Source organism: Rhea pennata, chromosome 38, assembly GCF_028389875.1.
Source record: "Rhea pennata isolate bPtePen1 chromosome 38, bPtePen1.pri, whole genome shotgun sequence".
NCBI lineage: Eukaryota > Metazoa > Chordata > Aves > Rheiformes > Rheidae > Rhea > Rhea pennata.
The window spans coordinates 1-16,604 of record NC_084700.1 but is presented as its reverse complement, the minus strand read 5'-3'; the positions used below and the strand labels follow the sequence as shown (position 1 = coordinate 16,604).

The 16,604-nt window shown below is 74.2% G+C and overlaps 1 protein-coding gene across 1 annotated transcript in view; it reads left to right on the top strand.

The window, feature by feature from the left end:
- Positions 1–14,729, top strand: part of PCNX3 (pecanex 3) — a 31,123-nt gene extending 16,394 nt beyond the window's left edge. Inside the window, 10 exon segments of the mRNA XM_062598882.1 lie at positions 572–680; positions 1,525–1,654; positions 3,668–3,726; positions 5,700–5,915; positions 6,839–7,092; positions 7,606–7,836; positions 9,368–9,471; positions 9,584–9,731; positions 11,759–11,989; positions 14,363–14,729. Coding sequence (XP_062454866.1) covers positions 572–680; positions 1,525–1,654; positions 3,668–3,726; positions 5,700–5,915; positions 6,839–7,092; positions 7,606–7,836; positions 9,368–9,471; positions 9,584–9,731; positions 11,759–11,989; positions 14,363–14,641 — 1,761 coding nt within the window. The 3' untranslated portion in view covers positions 14,642–14,729.
- Positions 14,730–16,604: the final 1,875 nt, after the last annotated feature.

Below are 16,604 nucleotides of genomic sequence, written 5' to 3'. Positions count from 1 at the left end.
GACCTGGGTATCCCGGGGGGATCCGGGTGTCCCGGGTGGGACCTGGGAATCTCAGGGGGATCCGGGTGTCCCAGGTGGGACCTGGGTGTCCCGGGGGGATCCGGGTGTCCTGTATGGGACCTGGGAATCCCAGGGGGATCCGGGTGTCCCAGGTGGGACCTGGGTATCCCGGGGGGATCCGGGTGTCCTGTATGGGACCTGGGAATCCCAGGGGGATCCGGGTGTCCCAGGTGGGACCTGGGAATCCCAGGGGGACCCAGATGTCTGAGCAGGACCTGGGCATCCCGGGGGAACCCAAACGTCCCAGATGGGACCTGGGAATCCCAGGGTTATCCGGGTGTCCCAGATGGGGCCTGGGCATCCCAGGGGGACCCAGATGTCTGAGCAGGACCTGGGCATCCCGGGGGAACCCAAACGTCCCAGATGGGACCTGGACATCCCAGGGGCATCCAGGTGTCCAAGCAGGGTCCTGGGCCGAGGACCCAGGTGTCCGAGTGGGGCCCAGGAAGCGGGGGGGGGGGACCCAGGCCGGGACCTGGGCGTGCGGGCGGCCTGACGCTGCCGCCCCCAGCTCTGGGACCTGCTGTACAAGCTGCGCTTCGTCCTCACCTACATCGCGCCCTGGCAGATCACCTGGGGCTCGGCCTTCCACGCCTTCGCCCAGCCCTTCGCCGTGCCCCGTATCCTTGGGCGCTCGGGGGGGCCGGGGGGCTCCGGGGGTCGGGGTCTCGCCCCGTGGGTCTCTGGGTCCCGCAGCTGTGGGTCTGCCGTAGGCCGGTCCCCCCTGCACCTCCCTCCCTTCACGGGTCTCCCTGGCTGTGGGTCCATCCCTGGGGGTGCCACGGGGCCCGTGCTGTGGGTCCGTCCCTGCAGGCGCCATGGGTCCCGCGCCATGGTCCGGGCAGCGTGATGGCTCTGTCCCTATGGGCGCCGTGGGTCCTGTGCCATGGGTCCATCGCTATGGGTGCTGTGGGTCAGGCCCTCGCCGCGGCGGCCCTCACCCAGGCAGCGCGGCGGCTGTGTCCTGGCGGGAACTGTGGGTCCATCCCTATGGGCGCCGTGGGTTGCGCACCGTGGGTCGGGCCCTCACCGCGCCGGCCCTCGCCTGGGCAGCGTGGCGGCTGTGTCCCGGCGGGCGCCGTGGGTCGCGCACCGTGGGTCGTGCGCCGTGGGCCAGGCCCTGCCGCGGTGGCCCTCACCCGGGCAGTGCGGCGGCTGTGCGCGGCGGGCACCGTGGGTCGCGCGCCGTGGGTCGCGCCCTGCCGCGGTGGCCCTCGCCTGGGCAGCGCGGCGGCTGTGCCCGGCGGGCGCCGTGGGTCGCGCGCCGTGGGTCGCGCCCTGCCGCGGTGGCCCTCACCCGGGCAGTGCGGCGGCTGTGCCCGGCGGGCGCCGTGGGTCGCGCGCCGTGGGTCGCGCCCTGCCGCGGTGGCCCTCACCCGGGCAGCGCGGCGGCTGTGCCCGGCGGGCGCCGTGGGTCGCGCGCCGTGGGTCGCGCCCTGCCGCGGTGGCCCTTGACCGGGGCAGACTCGGCGATGCTGCTGCTCCAGGCCGGGCTCTCGGCGCTGCTCTCCACCCCGCTGACCCCGCTGCTGGGCAGCGCCGTCTTCCTCATGTCCTACGCTCGCCCCGTCAAGTTCTGGGAGCGCGACTACAAGTGGGGCCCGCGGGGCGCCGGGGCGTGCTGCCGGGTGCTATGGGGTGTTACAGGGCGCTGGGAGGTGCTGTGGGGTGCCAGGGGGTGCTATGGGGTGTTACAGGGCGCTGGGAGGTGCTATGGGGTGCTGGGAGGTGCTGTGGGGTGCTATGGGGTGTTACGGGGTGCTGGGAGGTGCTATGGGGTGCCAGGGGGTGCTGGGAGGTGCTGTAGGGTGCTATGGGGTGTTACAGGGTGCTGGGAGGTGCTATGGGGTGTCAGGGGGTGCTGGGAGGTGCTGCGGGGTGCGAGGGGGTGTTACAGGGTGCTGGGAGGTGCTGTGGGGTGCCAGGGGGTGCTGGGAGGTGCTGTAGGGTGCTATGGGGTGTTACAGGGTGCTGGGAGGTGCTATGGGGTGTCAGGGGGTGCTGGGAGGTGCTGCGGGGTGCGAGGGGGTGTTACAGGGTGCTGGGAGGTGCTGTGGGGTGCCAGGGGGTGCTGGGAGATGCTGTAGGGTGCTATGGGGTGTTACAGGGTGCTGGGAGGTGCTATGGGGTGCCAGGGGGTGCTGGGAGGTGCTGCGGGGTGCGAGGGGGTGTTACAGGGTGCTGGGAGGTGCTGTGGGGTGCCAGGGGGTGCTAGGAGGTGCTGTGGGGAGGTGCTGTGAGATGCCAGAGGGTGTTATGGGCTGCTGGGAGGTGTTGTGGGGTGCTATGGGGTGTTATGGGGTGCTGGGAGGTGCTATGGGGTGCCAGGGGGTGCTGGGAGGTGCTGTAGGGTGCCAGGGGGTGCTATGGGGTGTTACCGGGTGCTGGGAGGTGCTGTGGGGTGCCAGGGGGTGCTGGGAGGTGCTGTGGGGAGGTGCTGTGAGATGCCAGAGGGTGTTATGGGCTGCTGGGAGGTGTTGTGGGGTGCTATGGGGTGTTATGGGGTGCTGGGAAGTGCTATGGGGTGCCAGGGGGTGCTGGGAGGTGCTGTAGGGTGCTATGGGGTGTTACCGGGTGCTGGGAGGTGCTATGGGGTGCCAGGGGGTGCTTGGAGGTGCTGTAGGGTGCCAGGGGGTGCTATGGGGTGTTACCGGGTGCTGGGAGGTGCTGTGGGGTGCCAGGGGGTGCTGGGAGGTGCTGTGGGGAGGTGCTGTGAGATGCCAGAGGGTGTTATGGGCTGCTGGGAGGTGCTGTGGGGTGCTATGGGGTGTTATGGGGTGCTGGGAAGTGCTATGGGGTGCTAGGGGGTGCTGGGAGGTGCCAGGGAGTGTTATGGGCTGCCGGGAGGTGCTGTGGGGTGTTTTAGGGTGCAGTGCAGGCTATGGGGTGTTACAGGTGCTATGGGGCACTGGAGGTTTGTTTGTTATAGGGTGCTATGGGGTGTCGTAGGGGAGTTATGGAGTGTTGGGGGGGTTGTTGCAGGGTGCTATGGGGCAGCATGGGGATGTTATGGGGTGTCAGGGGGTGCCATGGGGTGTCGGGGGGGTTGTTATGGGGTGCTGTGGGGTGTCGGGGAATTTTGAGGGCTGGAGAGGTGCTGTGGGGCGTCGAGGGGGTGTTATGGGGTTTGGTGGGTGCTGTGGGGTGCTGGGCGGAGCCGAGGGGGTGTTACAGGGTTCGGGGGGTGCTGTGGGGCGCCGTGGGGCGCCGTGGGGGGGTTACGCGGTTCGGGGCATGCCGTGGGGCGCCGTGGGGCGGTTACGGGGTTCGGGGGGTGCTGTGGGGCGCCGTGGGGCGCCGTGGGGGGGTTACGGGGTTTGGGGGGTGCCGTGGGGGGGTTATGGGGTTTGGGGGGTGCTGTGGGGCGCCGTGGGGGTTTACGGGGTTCGGGGGGTGCTGTGGGGCGCCGTGGGGGGGTTATGGGGTTTGGGGGGTGCCGTGGGGCGCCGTGGGGGGGTTACGGGGTTCGGGGGGTGCTGTGGGGCACTGTGGGGCGCCGTGGGGGTGTTACAGGGTTTGGGGGGCGCCGTGGGGGGGTTACGGGGTTCGGGGGGTGCTGTGGGGCGCCGTGGGGCGCCGTGGGGCTGACACCCCCCGGTCCCCGCAGCACCAGGAGGGTCGATCACTCCAACACCCGCCTGGCCACCCAGCTCGACCGCAACCCCGGTGCGTGTGGGCCCCCGGCTGCCCCACAGCGACCCCCGGCACCCCATAGCGACCCACGGGACCCGCGCGGCTGCCTCGGAGTGATCCGTGGGACCCCTATGACACCCCATAGCGACCCATGGACACCCTAGAGAGACCTGTGGGGCCCCCATAGCCCCCCTGCGGCTGCCCCACAGCCCTCTCTGTCTTCTGCCCCACAGCCGCCCTCCCAGAGCCAAGAGCCTCCCATAGGGACCCCCGCCTGCCCCATGGGACCCTGCAGCCCCCTGCCCGCCCCATAGCACCCTCCCAGGCCCCTGCCTGCCCCACAGCAGCTCCCTGCCCCCCCACTACCTGCCCCATGGGACCCCGCAGCCCCCAGCCCACCCCACAGCACGCTCCCGGGACCCTGCCCACCCCACAGCAGCTCCCTGCGCCCCGACTGCCCCATAGGACCCCACAGCCCCCAGCCCGTCCGACAGCACGGTCCTGGGACCCTGCCTGCCCCATAGCAGCTCCCTGCCCCCCCACCTGCCGCATGGGACCCTGCAGCCCCCAGCCCACCCCACAGCACGCTCCCGGGACCCTGCCCGCCCCACAGCAGCTCCCTGCCCCCCAACTACCTACCCCATGGGACCCTGCAGCCCCCTGCCCGCCCCACAGCACCCTCCCAGGACCCTGCCTGCCCCACAGCAGCTCCCTGCCCCCCCACCTGCCCCATGGGACCCTGCAGCCCCCAGCCCGTCCGACAGCACGGTCCTGGGACCCTGCCTGCCCCATAGCAGCTCCCTGCCCCCCCACCTGCCCCATGGGACCCCACAGCCCCCAGCCCGTCCGACAGCACGGTCCTGGGACCCTGCCTGCCCCATAGCAGCTCCCTGCCCCCCCACCTGCCGCATGGGACCCTGCAGCCCCCAGCCCACCCCACAGCACACTCCCGGGACCCTGCCTGCCCCACAGCAGCTCCCTGCCCCCCCACTACCTGCCCCATGGGACCCCACAGCCCCCAGCCCGTCCCACAGCACGCTCCCGGGACCCTGCCCGCCCCACAGCAGCTCCCTGCGCCCCGCCTGCCCCATGGGACCCTGCAGCCCCCAGCCCGCCCCACAGCACGCTCCCGGGACCCTGCCCGCCCCACAGCAGCTCCCTGCGCCCCGCCTGCCCCATGGGACCCTGCAGCCCCCAGCCCGCCCCACAGCACGCTCCCGGGACCCTGCCCGCCCCACAGCAGCTCGCTGCGCCCCGCCTGCCCCATGGGACCCCGCAGCCCCCAGCCCACCCCACAGCACGCTCCCGGGACCCTGCCGCCCCACAGCAGCTCGCTGCGCCCCGCCTGCCCCATGGGACCCCGCAGCCCCCAGCCCACCCCACAGCACGCTCCCGGGACCCTGCCCGCCCCACAGCAGCTCCCTGCGCCCCGCCTGCCCCATGGGACCCCGCAGCCCCCAGCCCACCCCACAGCACGCTCCCGGGACCCTGCCCGCCCCACAGCAGCTCGCTGCGCCCCGCCTGCCCCATGGGACCCTGCAGCCCCCAGCCCGCCCACAGCACGCTCCCGGGACCCTGCCTGCCCCACAGCAGCTCCCTGCGCCCCCCCTGCCCCATGGGACCCTGCAGCCCCCAGCCCGCCCCACAGCACGCTCCCGGGACCCTGCCTGCCCCACAGCAGCTCCCTGCGCCCCGCCTGCCCCATGGGACCCTGCAGCCCCCAGCCCGCCCCACAGCACGCTCCCGGACCCTGCCTGCCCCACAGCAGCTCCCTGCGCCCCCCCTGCCCCATGGGACCCTGCAGCCCCCAGCCCGCCCCACAGCACGCTCCCGGGACCCTGCCTGCCCCACAGCAGCTCCCTGCGCCCCCCCCTGCCCCATGGGACCCTGCAGCCCCCAGCCCGCCCCACAGCACGCTCCCGGGACCCTGCCCGCCCCACAGCAGCTCGCTGCGCCCCGCCTGCCCCCCGGGCCGGCGCGGGGTGCTCATGGCAGCCGCCCCCCAGGTGCGGACGACAACAACCTCAACTCCATCTTCTACGAGCACCTGACGCGGTCGCTGCAGCAGTCGCTCTGCGGCGACCTGCAGCTGGGGCGCTGGGGCACCTTCGGCGCCGGCGACTGCTTCGTCCTCGCCTCCGACTACCTCAACGCGCTCGTGCACCTCGTGGAGATCGGCAACGGCCTCGTCACCTTCCAGCTCCGCGGCCTCGAGTTCCGGGGTGAGCGGGGGCGCGGGCCGGGGCGCGCGGCGGCCGCCGTCCCCGCGGCAGCGGGGCCCGGGTTTTGGGGCGCGTCGCTCTGAAACGGCCGATGTCCCGCGCGTGTGGGGCGCCAGGGGCGTCCCCCAGCCCCGCTGATGCCCCCGCAGGCGCCGGACATTCGGGGGGCATTCAGGGATGTCCCCGTGGGCACGGGACACTCGTGGGGCACTCAGGGACGTCCCTGGCGATGCCACCATGGGCAGGGGACACTCGGGCGCTCAGGTTCATCCCTGTGATGCCCCCGTGGGCAGGGGACACTCGTGGGGTGCTTGGGGCTGTCCCTGTGATGCCCCCATGGGCAGGGGACACTCGTGGGATGCTCAGGGACATCCCTGAGATGCCCCCGTGGGCAGGGGACACTCGTGGGGCGCTTGGGGACATCCCTGGCGATGCCCCGGTGGGCAGGGGACACTCGTGGGGCGCTTGGGGACATCCCTGGCGATGCCCCCGTGGGCAGGGGACACTCGTGGGGCGCTCAGGGTCGTCCCTGTGATGCCCCCGTGGGCAGGGGACACTCGTGGGGCGCTTGGGGACGTCCCTGTGATGCCACCATGGGCAGGGGACACTCGTGGGGCACTTGGGGACATCCCTGGCGATGCCCTGGTGGGCAGGGGACACTCGTGGGGCGCTCAGGGACATCCCTGTGATGCCCCCGTGGGCAGGGGACACTCGTGGGGCGCTCGGGGACGTCCCTGTGATGCCACCATGGGCAGGGGGACACTCGTGGGGCGCTCGGGGACGTCCCTGGCGACGCCTTCGCGGGCCCGTGCTGGCGCTCGAGGACACCCCCGTCCCCGCCGATGCCCCCGCGGGAGCGTCCCGCACCCCGGGGACGTGACGTCCCCGTCGCCGCTGACGTCCCCGCGGGCCCGGACCCGCAGGCACCTACTGCCAGCAGCGGGAGGTGGAGGCCATCACGGAGGGGGTGGACGAGGACGAGGGCTGCTGCTGCTGCGAGCCGGGCCACCTGCCCCACGTGCTGTCCTTCAACGCCGCCTTCGGGCAGCGCTGGCTCGCCTGGGAGGTGGCGGCCACCAAGTACGTGCTGGAGGGCTACAGCATCAGCGACAACAACGCCGCCTCCATGCTGCAGGTCTTCGACCTCCGCAAGATCCTCATCACCTACTACGTCAAGGTGGGCGGCACGGCGCGCGCACGGGGGGCTGCGGGGCGCGCGGGGGGGGGGCTGTGGGCGCGGGGGGGCAGCGCCCTGCACCGGCAGCGGTTGGGCTTTGCACGAGGAGGCTGCGCTCTGCCCGAGGGAAGGCTGCACTTTGCACGGGGGGGATGATGCATTGTGCACGAGGAGGTAGTGTGTGGCACGAGGAGGCTGTGCTTTGCACGGGGGGGATGTGTTTTGCACGAGGAGGTTGTGTTTGGCACGGGGGGGACGTGCTTTGCACGAGGGGGATGCATTGTGCACGAGGAGGCTGCACTTTGCATGAGGGGGATGCATTGTGCACCAGGAGGCTGTGTGTGGCACGAGGAGGCTGCGCTTTGCACGAGGGGGATGCATTGTGCACGAGGAGGCTGCACTTTGCACGAGGGGGATGCATTGTGCACCAGGAGGCTGTGTGTGGCACGAGGAGGCTGCGCCTCGCGCGGGGCCGTCCCCAGCCCGTCCCCTCGCCCCCCCTTCCCCCCCCAGAGCATCATCTACTACGTGACGCGGTCGCCGAAGCTGGAGGAGTGGCTGGCGCACGAGGGGGTGCGCGAGGGGCTGCGGCCCTGCACGGCGCCCGGCTACGCCGACACCGACCCCACCTTCAACCTCAACATCGACGAGGACTTCGACGCCCGCCTGGGCGGGCTCAGCCTCCCGGCCTTCCGGCAGGCCTACCTGGGCTGGATCCAGCACTGCGCCGGGCGCCGGGCCCAGGTGCGCCCGCGCGGGGCACGGCGCGGCACGGCGCGGCGCGGCGCGGCACGGGGGAGCCCCGCGGGGACAGGGACAGGGATGGGAGAGCCCCACGGGGACAGGGACACGGACGGGAGAGCTACACGGGGACAGGGGAGCCCCACGGGGGCAGGACACGGACGGGAGAGCCCCACGGGGACAGGGGAGCCCCACGGGGGCAGGACACGGACGGGAGAGCTACACGGGGACAGGGACACGGACGGGAGAGCCCCACAGGGACAGGGACAGGGACGGGAGAGCTACACGGGACAGGGACATGGACGGGAGAGCCCCACGGGGACAGGGGAGCCCCATGGGGACAGGGACAGGGATGGGAGAGCCCCACGGGGACAGGGACACGGACGGGAGAGCTACACGGGGACAGGGGAGCCCCACGGGGACAGGGACAGGGACGGGAGAGCCCCACGGGGACAGGGGAGCCCCACGGGGGCAGGACACGGACGGGAGAGCCCCATGGGCATGGGGGAGCCCCACGGGACAGGGACAGGGACGGAGAGCCCCACGGGGACAGGGACACGGACGGGAGAGCTACACGGGGACAGGGGAGCCCCACGGGGGCAGGACACGGACGGGAGAGCCCCGCGGGGACAGGGACACGGACGGGAGAGCCCCACGGGGACAGGGGAGCCCCACGGGGGCAGGACACGGACGGGAGAGCCCCATGGGCATGGGGAGCCCCGCGGGGACAGGGACAGGGATGGGAGAGCCCCACAGGGACAGGGACACGGACGGGAGAGCTACACGGGGACAGGGGAGCCCCACGGGGGCAGGACACGGACGGGAGAGCCCCACGGGGACAGGGGAGCCCCACGGGGGCAGGACATGGATGGAAGAGCCCCACGGGGACAGGGACAGGGACGGGAGAGCCCCGCGGGGACAGGGACACGGACGGGAGAGCTACACGGGGACAGGGGAGCCCCACGGGGGCAGGACACGGACGGGGGAGCCCTGTGCGGATGGGGATGGGGACAGAGGAGCCCCGTGGGATGGGGACAGGGACAGGGGAGCCCTGTGGGGATGGGGACGGGGACAGAGGAGCCCCGTGGGGATGGGGACAGGGACAGGGGAGCCCTGTGGGGATGGGGACGGGGACAGAGGAGCCCCGTGGGGATGGGGACAGGGACAGGGGAGCCCCGTGGGGATGGGGACGGGGACAGAGGAGCCCCGTGGGGATGGGGACAGGGACGGGGGAGCCCCGTGGGGATGGGGACGGGGACAGAGGAGCCCCGTGGGGATGGGGACAGGGACGGGGGAGCCCCGTGGGGATGGGGACGGGGACAGAGGAGCCCCATGCGGATGGGGACAGGGACGGGGGAGCCCCGTGGGGATGGGGACGGGGACAGAGGAGCCCCATGGGGATGGGGACAGGGACGGGGGAGCCCCGTGGGGATGGGGATGAGGACAGGGGCCCCCGACGGGGACGGGGTCGGGGCCGAGGGACCCCGACGGGGACCCGCGGGGGGCCGGGGCCCGACCCGCCGCGTCCCCGCAGCCCGTGGACAAGGACTGGGACTCGCCCCTCGTCACGCTCTGCTTCGGGCTCTGCGCGCTCGGCCGCCGGGCGCTGGGCACCGCCTCGCACAGCATGTCGGCCAGGTGAGACCCCCCCCCGCCCGAGCCCCCCCCCTCCCCGGCGGCGGGGGGGGGCCCAGGCGTCCGGGGCGGGCCCCGGGGCGCCGCGCTCACCCCGCCGCCGCCCCCCGCCCAGCCTGGAGCCCTTCCTCTACGGGCTGCACGCCCTCTTCAAGGGCGACTTCCGCATCACGTCGCCCCGCGACGAGTGGGTCTTCGCCGACATGGACCTGCTGCACCGCGTGGTGGCCCCCGGCGTGCGCATGGCCCTCAAGCTGCACCAGGTACCGGGGCCGCGGGGGCGCGGGGCCATGGGGCCGGGGCGGCTGCAGGGGTCATGGGGACGCAGGGACACGGGGCCGCGGGGCCACAGGGATGTGGGGCCGCGGGGACACGGGGATGTGGGGCCGCGGGGCCATGGGGATGTGGGGCCGCGGGGACACGGGGATGTGGGCCGCGGGGCCATGGGGATGTGGGGACACGGGGATGTGGGGACACGGGGATGTGGGGCCGCGGGGCCATGGGGATGTGTGGACACGGGATGTGGGGCCACAGGGATGTGGGGCCGCGGGGGACACGGGGATGTGGGCCGCGGGGCCATGGGATGTGGGGCCACGGGGACACGGGGATGTGGGGCCGCGGGGGCCATGGGGATGTGGGGCTGTGGGGACACAGGGATGTGGGGCCGCGGGGCCGTGGGGATGTGGGGCCACAGGGCCGCGGGGCCGCGGGGCCATGGGGATGTGGGGACATGGGGACACGGGGATGTGGGGCCGCGGGGCCATGGGGATGTGGGGCTGTGGGGCTGCGGGGACATGGTAACATGGGGACATGGAGGTGCAGGGACCTGGGGCCCGCGGGGACATGGGGACACGGACATGGGGCCGCGGGGACACACGGGGACATGGGGATGCAAGGATGAGGGGACGTGGGGACACAGGGACGTGGGGATGCAGGGCCATAGGGACATGGGGACGTGGGGATGCAGGGATGTGGGGACGTGGGGATGCAGGGACATGGGATGTGGGGACACATGCAGGGACATAGAGACATGGGGACGCAGGGACGTGGGACGCAGGGACGTGGGGACGCAGGGACACACATGGGGATGCAAGGAGGTGGGATGCAGGGACACAGGGACACAGGGACGTGGGACGCAGGGACGTGGGGACGCAGGGACACACATGGGGATGCAAGGAGGTGGGGACGCAGGGACACAGGGACACAGGGACGTGGGGACGCAGGGATGTGGGGACGCAGGGACACACATGGGGATGCAAGGAGGTGGGGATGCAGGGACGCAGGGACACAGGACGTGGGGACGCAGGGATGTGGGGACGCAGGGCCATGGGGCCGTGGGGACATGGGGCCGCGGGGCCGTGGGGCAGTGGGGCCGTGGCGCCGTGGGGCCGTGGCGCCGTGGTGCCGTGGGGCCGCGGGGCCGTGGGGCAGTGGGGCCGTGGCGCCGCGGGGCCGTGGGGCAGTGGGGCCGTGGCGCCGTGGCGCCGTGGGGCCGCGGGGCCGTGGGGCAGCGGGGCGGCGGGGGCAGCGGGGCCATGGGGCCGCGGGGCCGTGGGGCAGTGGGGCCGTGGCGCCGTGGCGCCGTGGGGCCGCGGGGCCGCGGGGCAGCGGGGCCATGGGGCCGCGGGGCCGTGGGCAGTGGGGCCGTGGGGCAGCGGGGCAGTGGGGCCGTGGCGCCGTAGGGCCGTGGGGCCGCGGGGCCGTGGGGCAGTGGGGCTGTGGGGCAGCGGGGCAGTGGGGCAGTGGGGCCGTGGGGCCGTGGGGCAGTGGGGCCGTGGGGCCGCGGGGCCGCGGGGCCGTGGGGCAGCGGGGCCGCGGGGCCGTGGGGCAGTGGGGCCGTGGGGCCGCGGGGCCGTGGGGCCGTGGGGCCGTGGCGCCGTGGGGCCGTGGGGCCGTGGGGCCGTGGGGCAGCGGGGCCGTGGGGCCGTAGGGCCGTGGGGCTGTGGGGCCGTGGCGCCGGGCCGCGGGGCCGCGGGGCCGTGGGGCAGTGGGCCGTGGGGCCGTGGGGCCGTGGGGCCGTGGGGCAGTGGGGCCGTGGGGCCGCGGGGCCGCGGGGCCGTGGGGCAGTGGGGCCGTGGGGCCGTGGGGCCGTGGGGCCGTGGGGCAGTGGGGCCGTGGGGCCGCGGGGCCGCGGGGCCGTGGGGCCGTGGGGCCGCGGGGCCGTGGGGCAGTGGGGCCGTGGGGCCGTGGGGCCGTGGGGCCGTGGGGCCGCGGGGCCGCGGGGCCGTGGCGCCGTGGCGCCGTGGGGCCGCGTGGCCGTGGGGCAGCGGGGCGGCGGCTGCCCGCGCAGGACCACTTCACGTCGGCGGACGAGTTCGAGGACGCGGCGGCGCTGTACGAGGCGGTGGCGGCGCTCGAGGGCCGCGTGGTGATCGCGCACGAGGGCGACCCGGCCTGGCGCGGCGCCGTCCTGGCCAACGCGCCGGCGCTGCTGGCCCTGCGGCACGTCCTGGACGAGGCCAGCGACGAGTACAAGGTGGTGATGCTCAACCGCCGCCACCTCGGCTTCCGCGTCATCAAGGTGAGGGCGCGGGGGGGCGCCCGGCGGCGGGGCCCCCGGCAAGGGGGGGTGCGGGGGGGCAGGCGGCGGGACCCCCGGCAAGGGGGGGCGCGGGGGTGCGGGCGGCGGGGCCCGGCAAGGGGGGCACGGGGGGGGGACGTGGGGCGGGCGCCCGGCGGCGGGACCCCCGGCAAGGGGGGCACGGGGGGGGGGGACGTGGGGCGGGCGCCCGGCGGCGGGACCCCCGGCAGGGGGGGGCGCGGGGGGGCGGGCGGCGGGAACCCCGGCAAGGGGGGGTGCCGGGGGGGGACGTGGGGCGGGCACCCGGCGGCGGGACCCCCGGCAGGGGGGGGCGCGGGGGGGCAGGCGGCGGGGCCCCCGGCAAGGGGGGCACGGGGGGGGGGACGTGGGGCGGGCGCCCGGCGGCGGGGTCCCCGGCAAGGGGGGGGGCGGGCGGCGGGGCCCGGCAAGGGGGGGTGCCGGGGGGGGACGTGGGGCGGGCGCCCGGCAGCGGGACCCCGCAAGGGGGGGTGCGGGGGGGGCAGGCGGCGGGACCCCCGGCAAGGGGGGGTGCCGGGGGGGGACGTGGGGCGGGCACCCGGCGCGGGACCCCCGGCAGGGGGGGGCGCGGGGGGGGGCGGGCGGCGGGGCCCGGCAAGGGGGGGCGCGGGGGGGAACGTGGGCGGGCGCCCGGCGGCGGGACCCCCGGCAAGGGGGGGCGCGGGGGGGGCGGGCGGCGGGAACCCCGGCAAGGGGGGGCGCGGGGGGGGGGACGTGGGGCGGGCGCCCGGCGGCGGGACCCCCGGCAAGGGGGGGTGCGGGGGGGGCGGGCGGCGGGGCCCCCAGCAAGGGGGGGGCACGGGGGGGGACGTGGGGCGGGCGCCCGGCGGCGGGACCCCCGGCAGGGGGGGGGGCGCGGGGGGGCGGGCGGCGGGACCCCGGCAAGGTGAGGGCGCGGGGGGGCGGGGGTACGTGGGGCAGGCGCCCGGCGGCGGGACCCCCGGCAAGGGGACGGCGCTGGGGGGGGGACGTGGGGCGGGCGGCGGGACCCCCGGCAAGGGGACGGCGCTGGGGGGGGGCGCAGGGCGGGCGCCCAGTCCTGCTCGACCCCCAGCAAGGGGACGGCCCTCGGGGGGGGTTGTCCATGGGCTGCGCCCTGCCCCATCCCAGTGCCATCCCAGTGCCCCCAGGGACACCCCAGTAACCCCCTTGCCCCCCCCAGGGTGAACCAGGAGGGCCCTGGGCTGTGCCCTGTCCCTCCCAGTGCCATCCAGTGCCCCCAGGGACACCCAGTAACCCCCTTGCCCCCCCCAGGGTGAACCAGGAGGGCCCTGGGCTGTGCCCTGTCCCTCCCAGTGCCATCCCAGTGCCCCCAGGGACACCCCAGTAACCCCCTTGCTCCCCCCCAGGGTGAACCAGGAGGGCCCTGGGCTGTGCCCTGTCCCTCCTAGCACTGCCCTTGTCTTCCCAGTAACCCCCCCAGCGCTGTCCCACAGCTCCCAGTAACCCCCTGGTACAGTCTTAGTGCCCCCAGTAACCCCAGTGCTGTCCCAGTGCCCCCAGTAAGCCCTCTGTACCCCCAGTGACCTCTTTTTCTGCTCCCCCGGGTGAGCTGGGAGCACGTGCAGGGGCTCTGGGCCATGCCGCGACCCTCCAGCACCACCCCAGTGCCCCCAGTAGCCCCGTTTCCCCCTCCTCCCCCCCGCAGGTGAACTAGGAGTATGTGCAGGGTGTCTGGGCTGTGCCTCATCCCCCCCCAACCGCATCCCAGTGCTTCCAGTACCCCCCAGTAACCCCCTTTCCCCCTACTAGGTGAACTGGGAGCGCATGCCGGGGCTGTGGGCCGTCCCAGCACCATCCCAGTGCTCCAGTAACCACGTTTTTACCCTGCTAGATGAACTGGGAGTGCGTGCCGGGGCTCTGGGCCGTCCCAGCACCATCCCAGTGCCTCCAGTAACCACGTTTTTACCCTGCTAGATGAACTGGGAGTGTGTGCCGGGGCTCTGGGCCGTCCCAGCACCATCCCAGTGCCTCCAGTAACCACGTTTTTACCCTGCTACGTGAACTGGGAGTGTGTGCCGGGGCTGTGGGCCATCCCAGCACCATCCCAGTGCCTCCAGTAACCACGTTTTTACCCTGCTAGATGAACTGGGAGTGTGTGCCAGGGCTCTGGGCCGTCCCAGCACCATCCCAGTGCCTCCAGTAACCATGGTTTTTCCCTGCTGCTACGTGAACTGGGAGCATGTGCAGGGGCTCTGGGCTGTCCCAGCAGTATCCCAGTGCCTCCAGTAACCACGTTTTTACCCTGCTATGTGAACTGGGAGCATGTGCCGGGGCTCTGCGCTGTCTCAGCAGCATCCCAGTGCTCCCAGTAACCCCGCTGCCCGCCGCCAGGTGAACCGGGAGTGCGTGCGGGGGCTCTGGGCCGGGCAGCAGCAGGAGCTCGTCTTCCTGCGCAACCGCAACCCGGAGCGGGGCAGCATCCAGAACGCGAAGCAGGCGCTGCGCAACATCATCAACTCGTCGTGCGACCAGCCGCTCGGCTACCCCATCTACGTCTCGCCCCTCACCACCTCCTTCGCCGGCTCCCACCCGCAGCTGCGGGCCCTCTGGGGCGGCCCGCTCAGCGCCCGCGCCATCGCCGCCTGGCTCGCCGCCACCTGGGCACGGTGAGCCCCAAAACCCGCCGAAACCGCCCCAAAAACACCCCCGAGACCGCCCGCGAAACTGCCCCGAAACCGCCCCGAAACCGCCCCCAAATCCCCCCGAACGGCCCCGAACGGCCCCGGCCCCGCTCAGCGCCCGCGCCATCGCCGCCTGGCTCGCCGCCACCTGGGCACGGTGAGCCCCAAAACCCGCCGAAACCGCCCCAAAAACACCCCCGAGACCGCCCGCGAAACTGCCCCGAAACCGCCCCGAAACTGCCCCCAAATCCCCCCGAAACGGCCCCCGAACGGCCCCGGCCCGCTCAGCGCCCACGCCATCGCCGCCTGGCTCGCCGCCACCTGGGCACGGTGAGCCCCAAAACCCGCCGAAACCGCCCCAAAAACACCCCCGAGACCGCCCGCAAAACTGCCCCGAAACCGCCCCGAAACCGCCCCGAAACTGCCCCCAATCCCCCCGAAACGGCCCCCGAACGGCCCCGGCCCACTCAGCGCCCGCGCCATCGCCGCCTGGCTCGCCGCCACCTGGGCACGGTGAGCCCCAAAACCCGCCGAAACCGCCCCAAAAACACCCCCGAGACCGCCCGCGAAACTGCCCCGAAACCGCCCCGAAACCGCCCCGAAACTGCCCCCCAAATCCCCCCGAAACGGCCCCCGAACGGCCCCGGCCCGCTCAGCGCCCGCGCCATCGCCGCCTGGCTCGCCGCCACCTGGGCACGGTGAGCCCCAAAACCCGCCGAAACCACCCCAAAAACCCCCCCGAGACCGCCCGCAAAACTGCCCCGAAACCACCCCGAAACCGCCCCCAAACTGCCCCCAAATCCCCCCGAAACCGCCCCGAACGGCCCCGGCCCCGCTCAGCGCCCGCGCCATCGCCGCCTGGCTCGCCGCCACCTGGGCACGGTGAGCCCCAAAACCCGCCGAAACCGCCCCAAAAACACCCCCGAGACCGCCCGCGAAACTGCCCCGAAACCACCCCGAAACCGCCCCGAAACTGCCCCCAAATCCCCCGAAACGGCCCCCGAACGGCCCCGGCCCGCTCAGCGCCCGCGCCATCGCCGCCTGGCTCGCCGCCACCTGGGCACGGTGAGCCCCAAAACCCGCCGAAACCGCCCCAAAAACACCCCCGAGACCGCCTGCGAAACTGCCCCGAAACCGCCCCGAAACCGCCCCCAAACTGCCCCCAAATCCCCCCGAAACGGCCCCCGAACGGCCCCGGCCCGCTCAGCGCCCGCGCCATCGCCGCCTGGCTCGCCGCCACCTGGGCACGGTGAGCCCAAATCCCGCCGAAACCGCCCCAAAAACACCCCCGAGACCGCCCGCGAAACTGCCCCGAAACCACCCCGAAACCGCCCCGAAACTGCCCCCAAATCCCCCCGAAACGGCCCCCGAACGGCCCCGGCCCGCTCAGCGCCCGCGCCATCGCCGCCTGGCTCGCCGCCACCTGGGCACGGTGAGCCCCAAAACCCGCCGAAACCGCCCCAAAAACACCCCCGAGACCGCCCGCAAAACTGCCCCGAAACCACCCCGAAACCGCCCCGAAACTGCCCCCAAATCCCCCCGAAACGGCCCCCGAACGGCCCCGGCCCGCTCAGCGCCCGCGCCATCGCCGCCTGGCTCGCCGCCACCTGGGCACGGTGAGCCCCAAAACCCCCCGAAACCGCCCCAAAAACCGCCCCAGAACTGCCCCAAAACCACCCGCGAAACTGCCCCAAACTGACCCCGAAACCGCCCACGAAACGGCCCCCAAATCCCCCCGAAACTGCCCGCGAACAGCCCCGCCCTCCCCCCAGCGCCCCACTGACGGGGGCCCCGCGCCCCCCAGCCCCCTTGCCCCCCCCCCCAGCGCCCCACTGACGGGGCCCCGCGCCCCCCCGCCCCCGCCCCCCCCCCAGCGCCCCACTGACGGGGGCCCCGCGCCCCCCAGCCCCCTTGCCCCCCCCCCCCCAGCGCCCCACTGCCGGGGGCCCGCG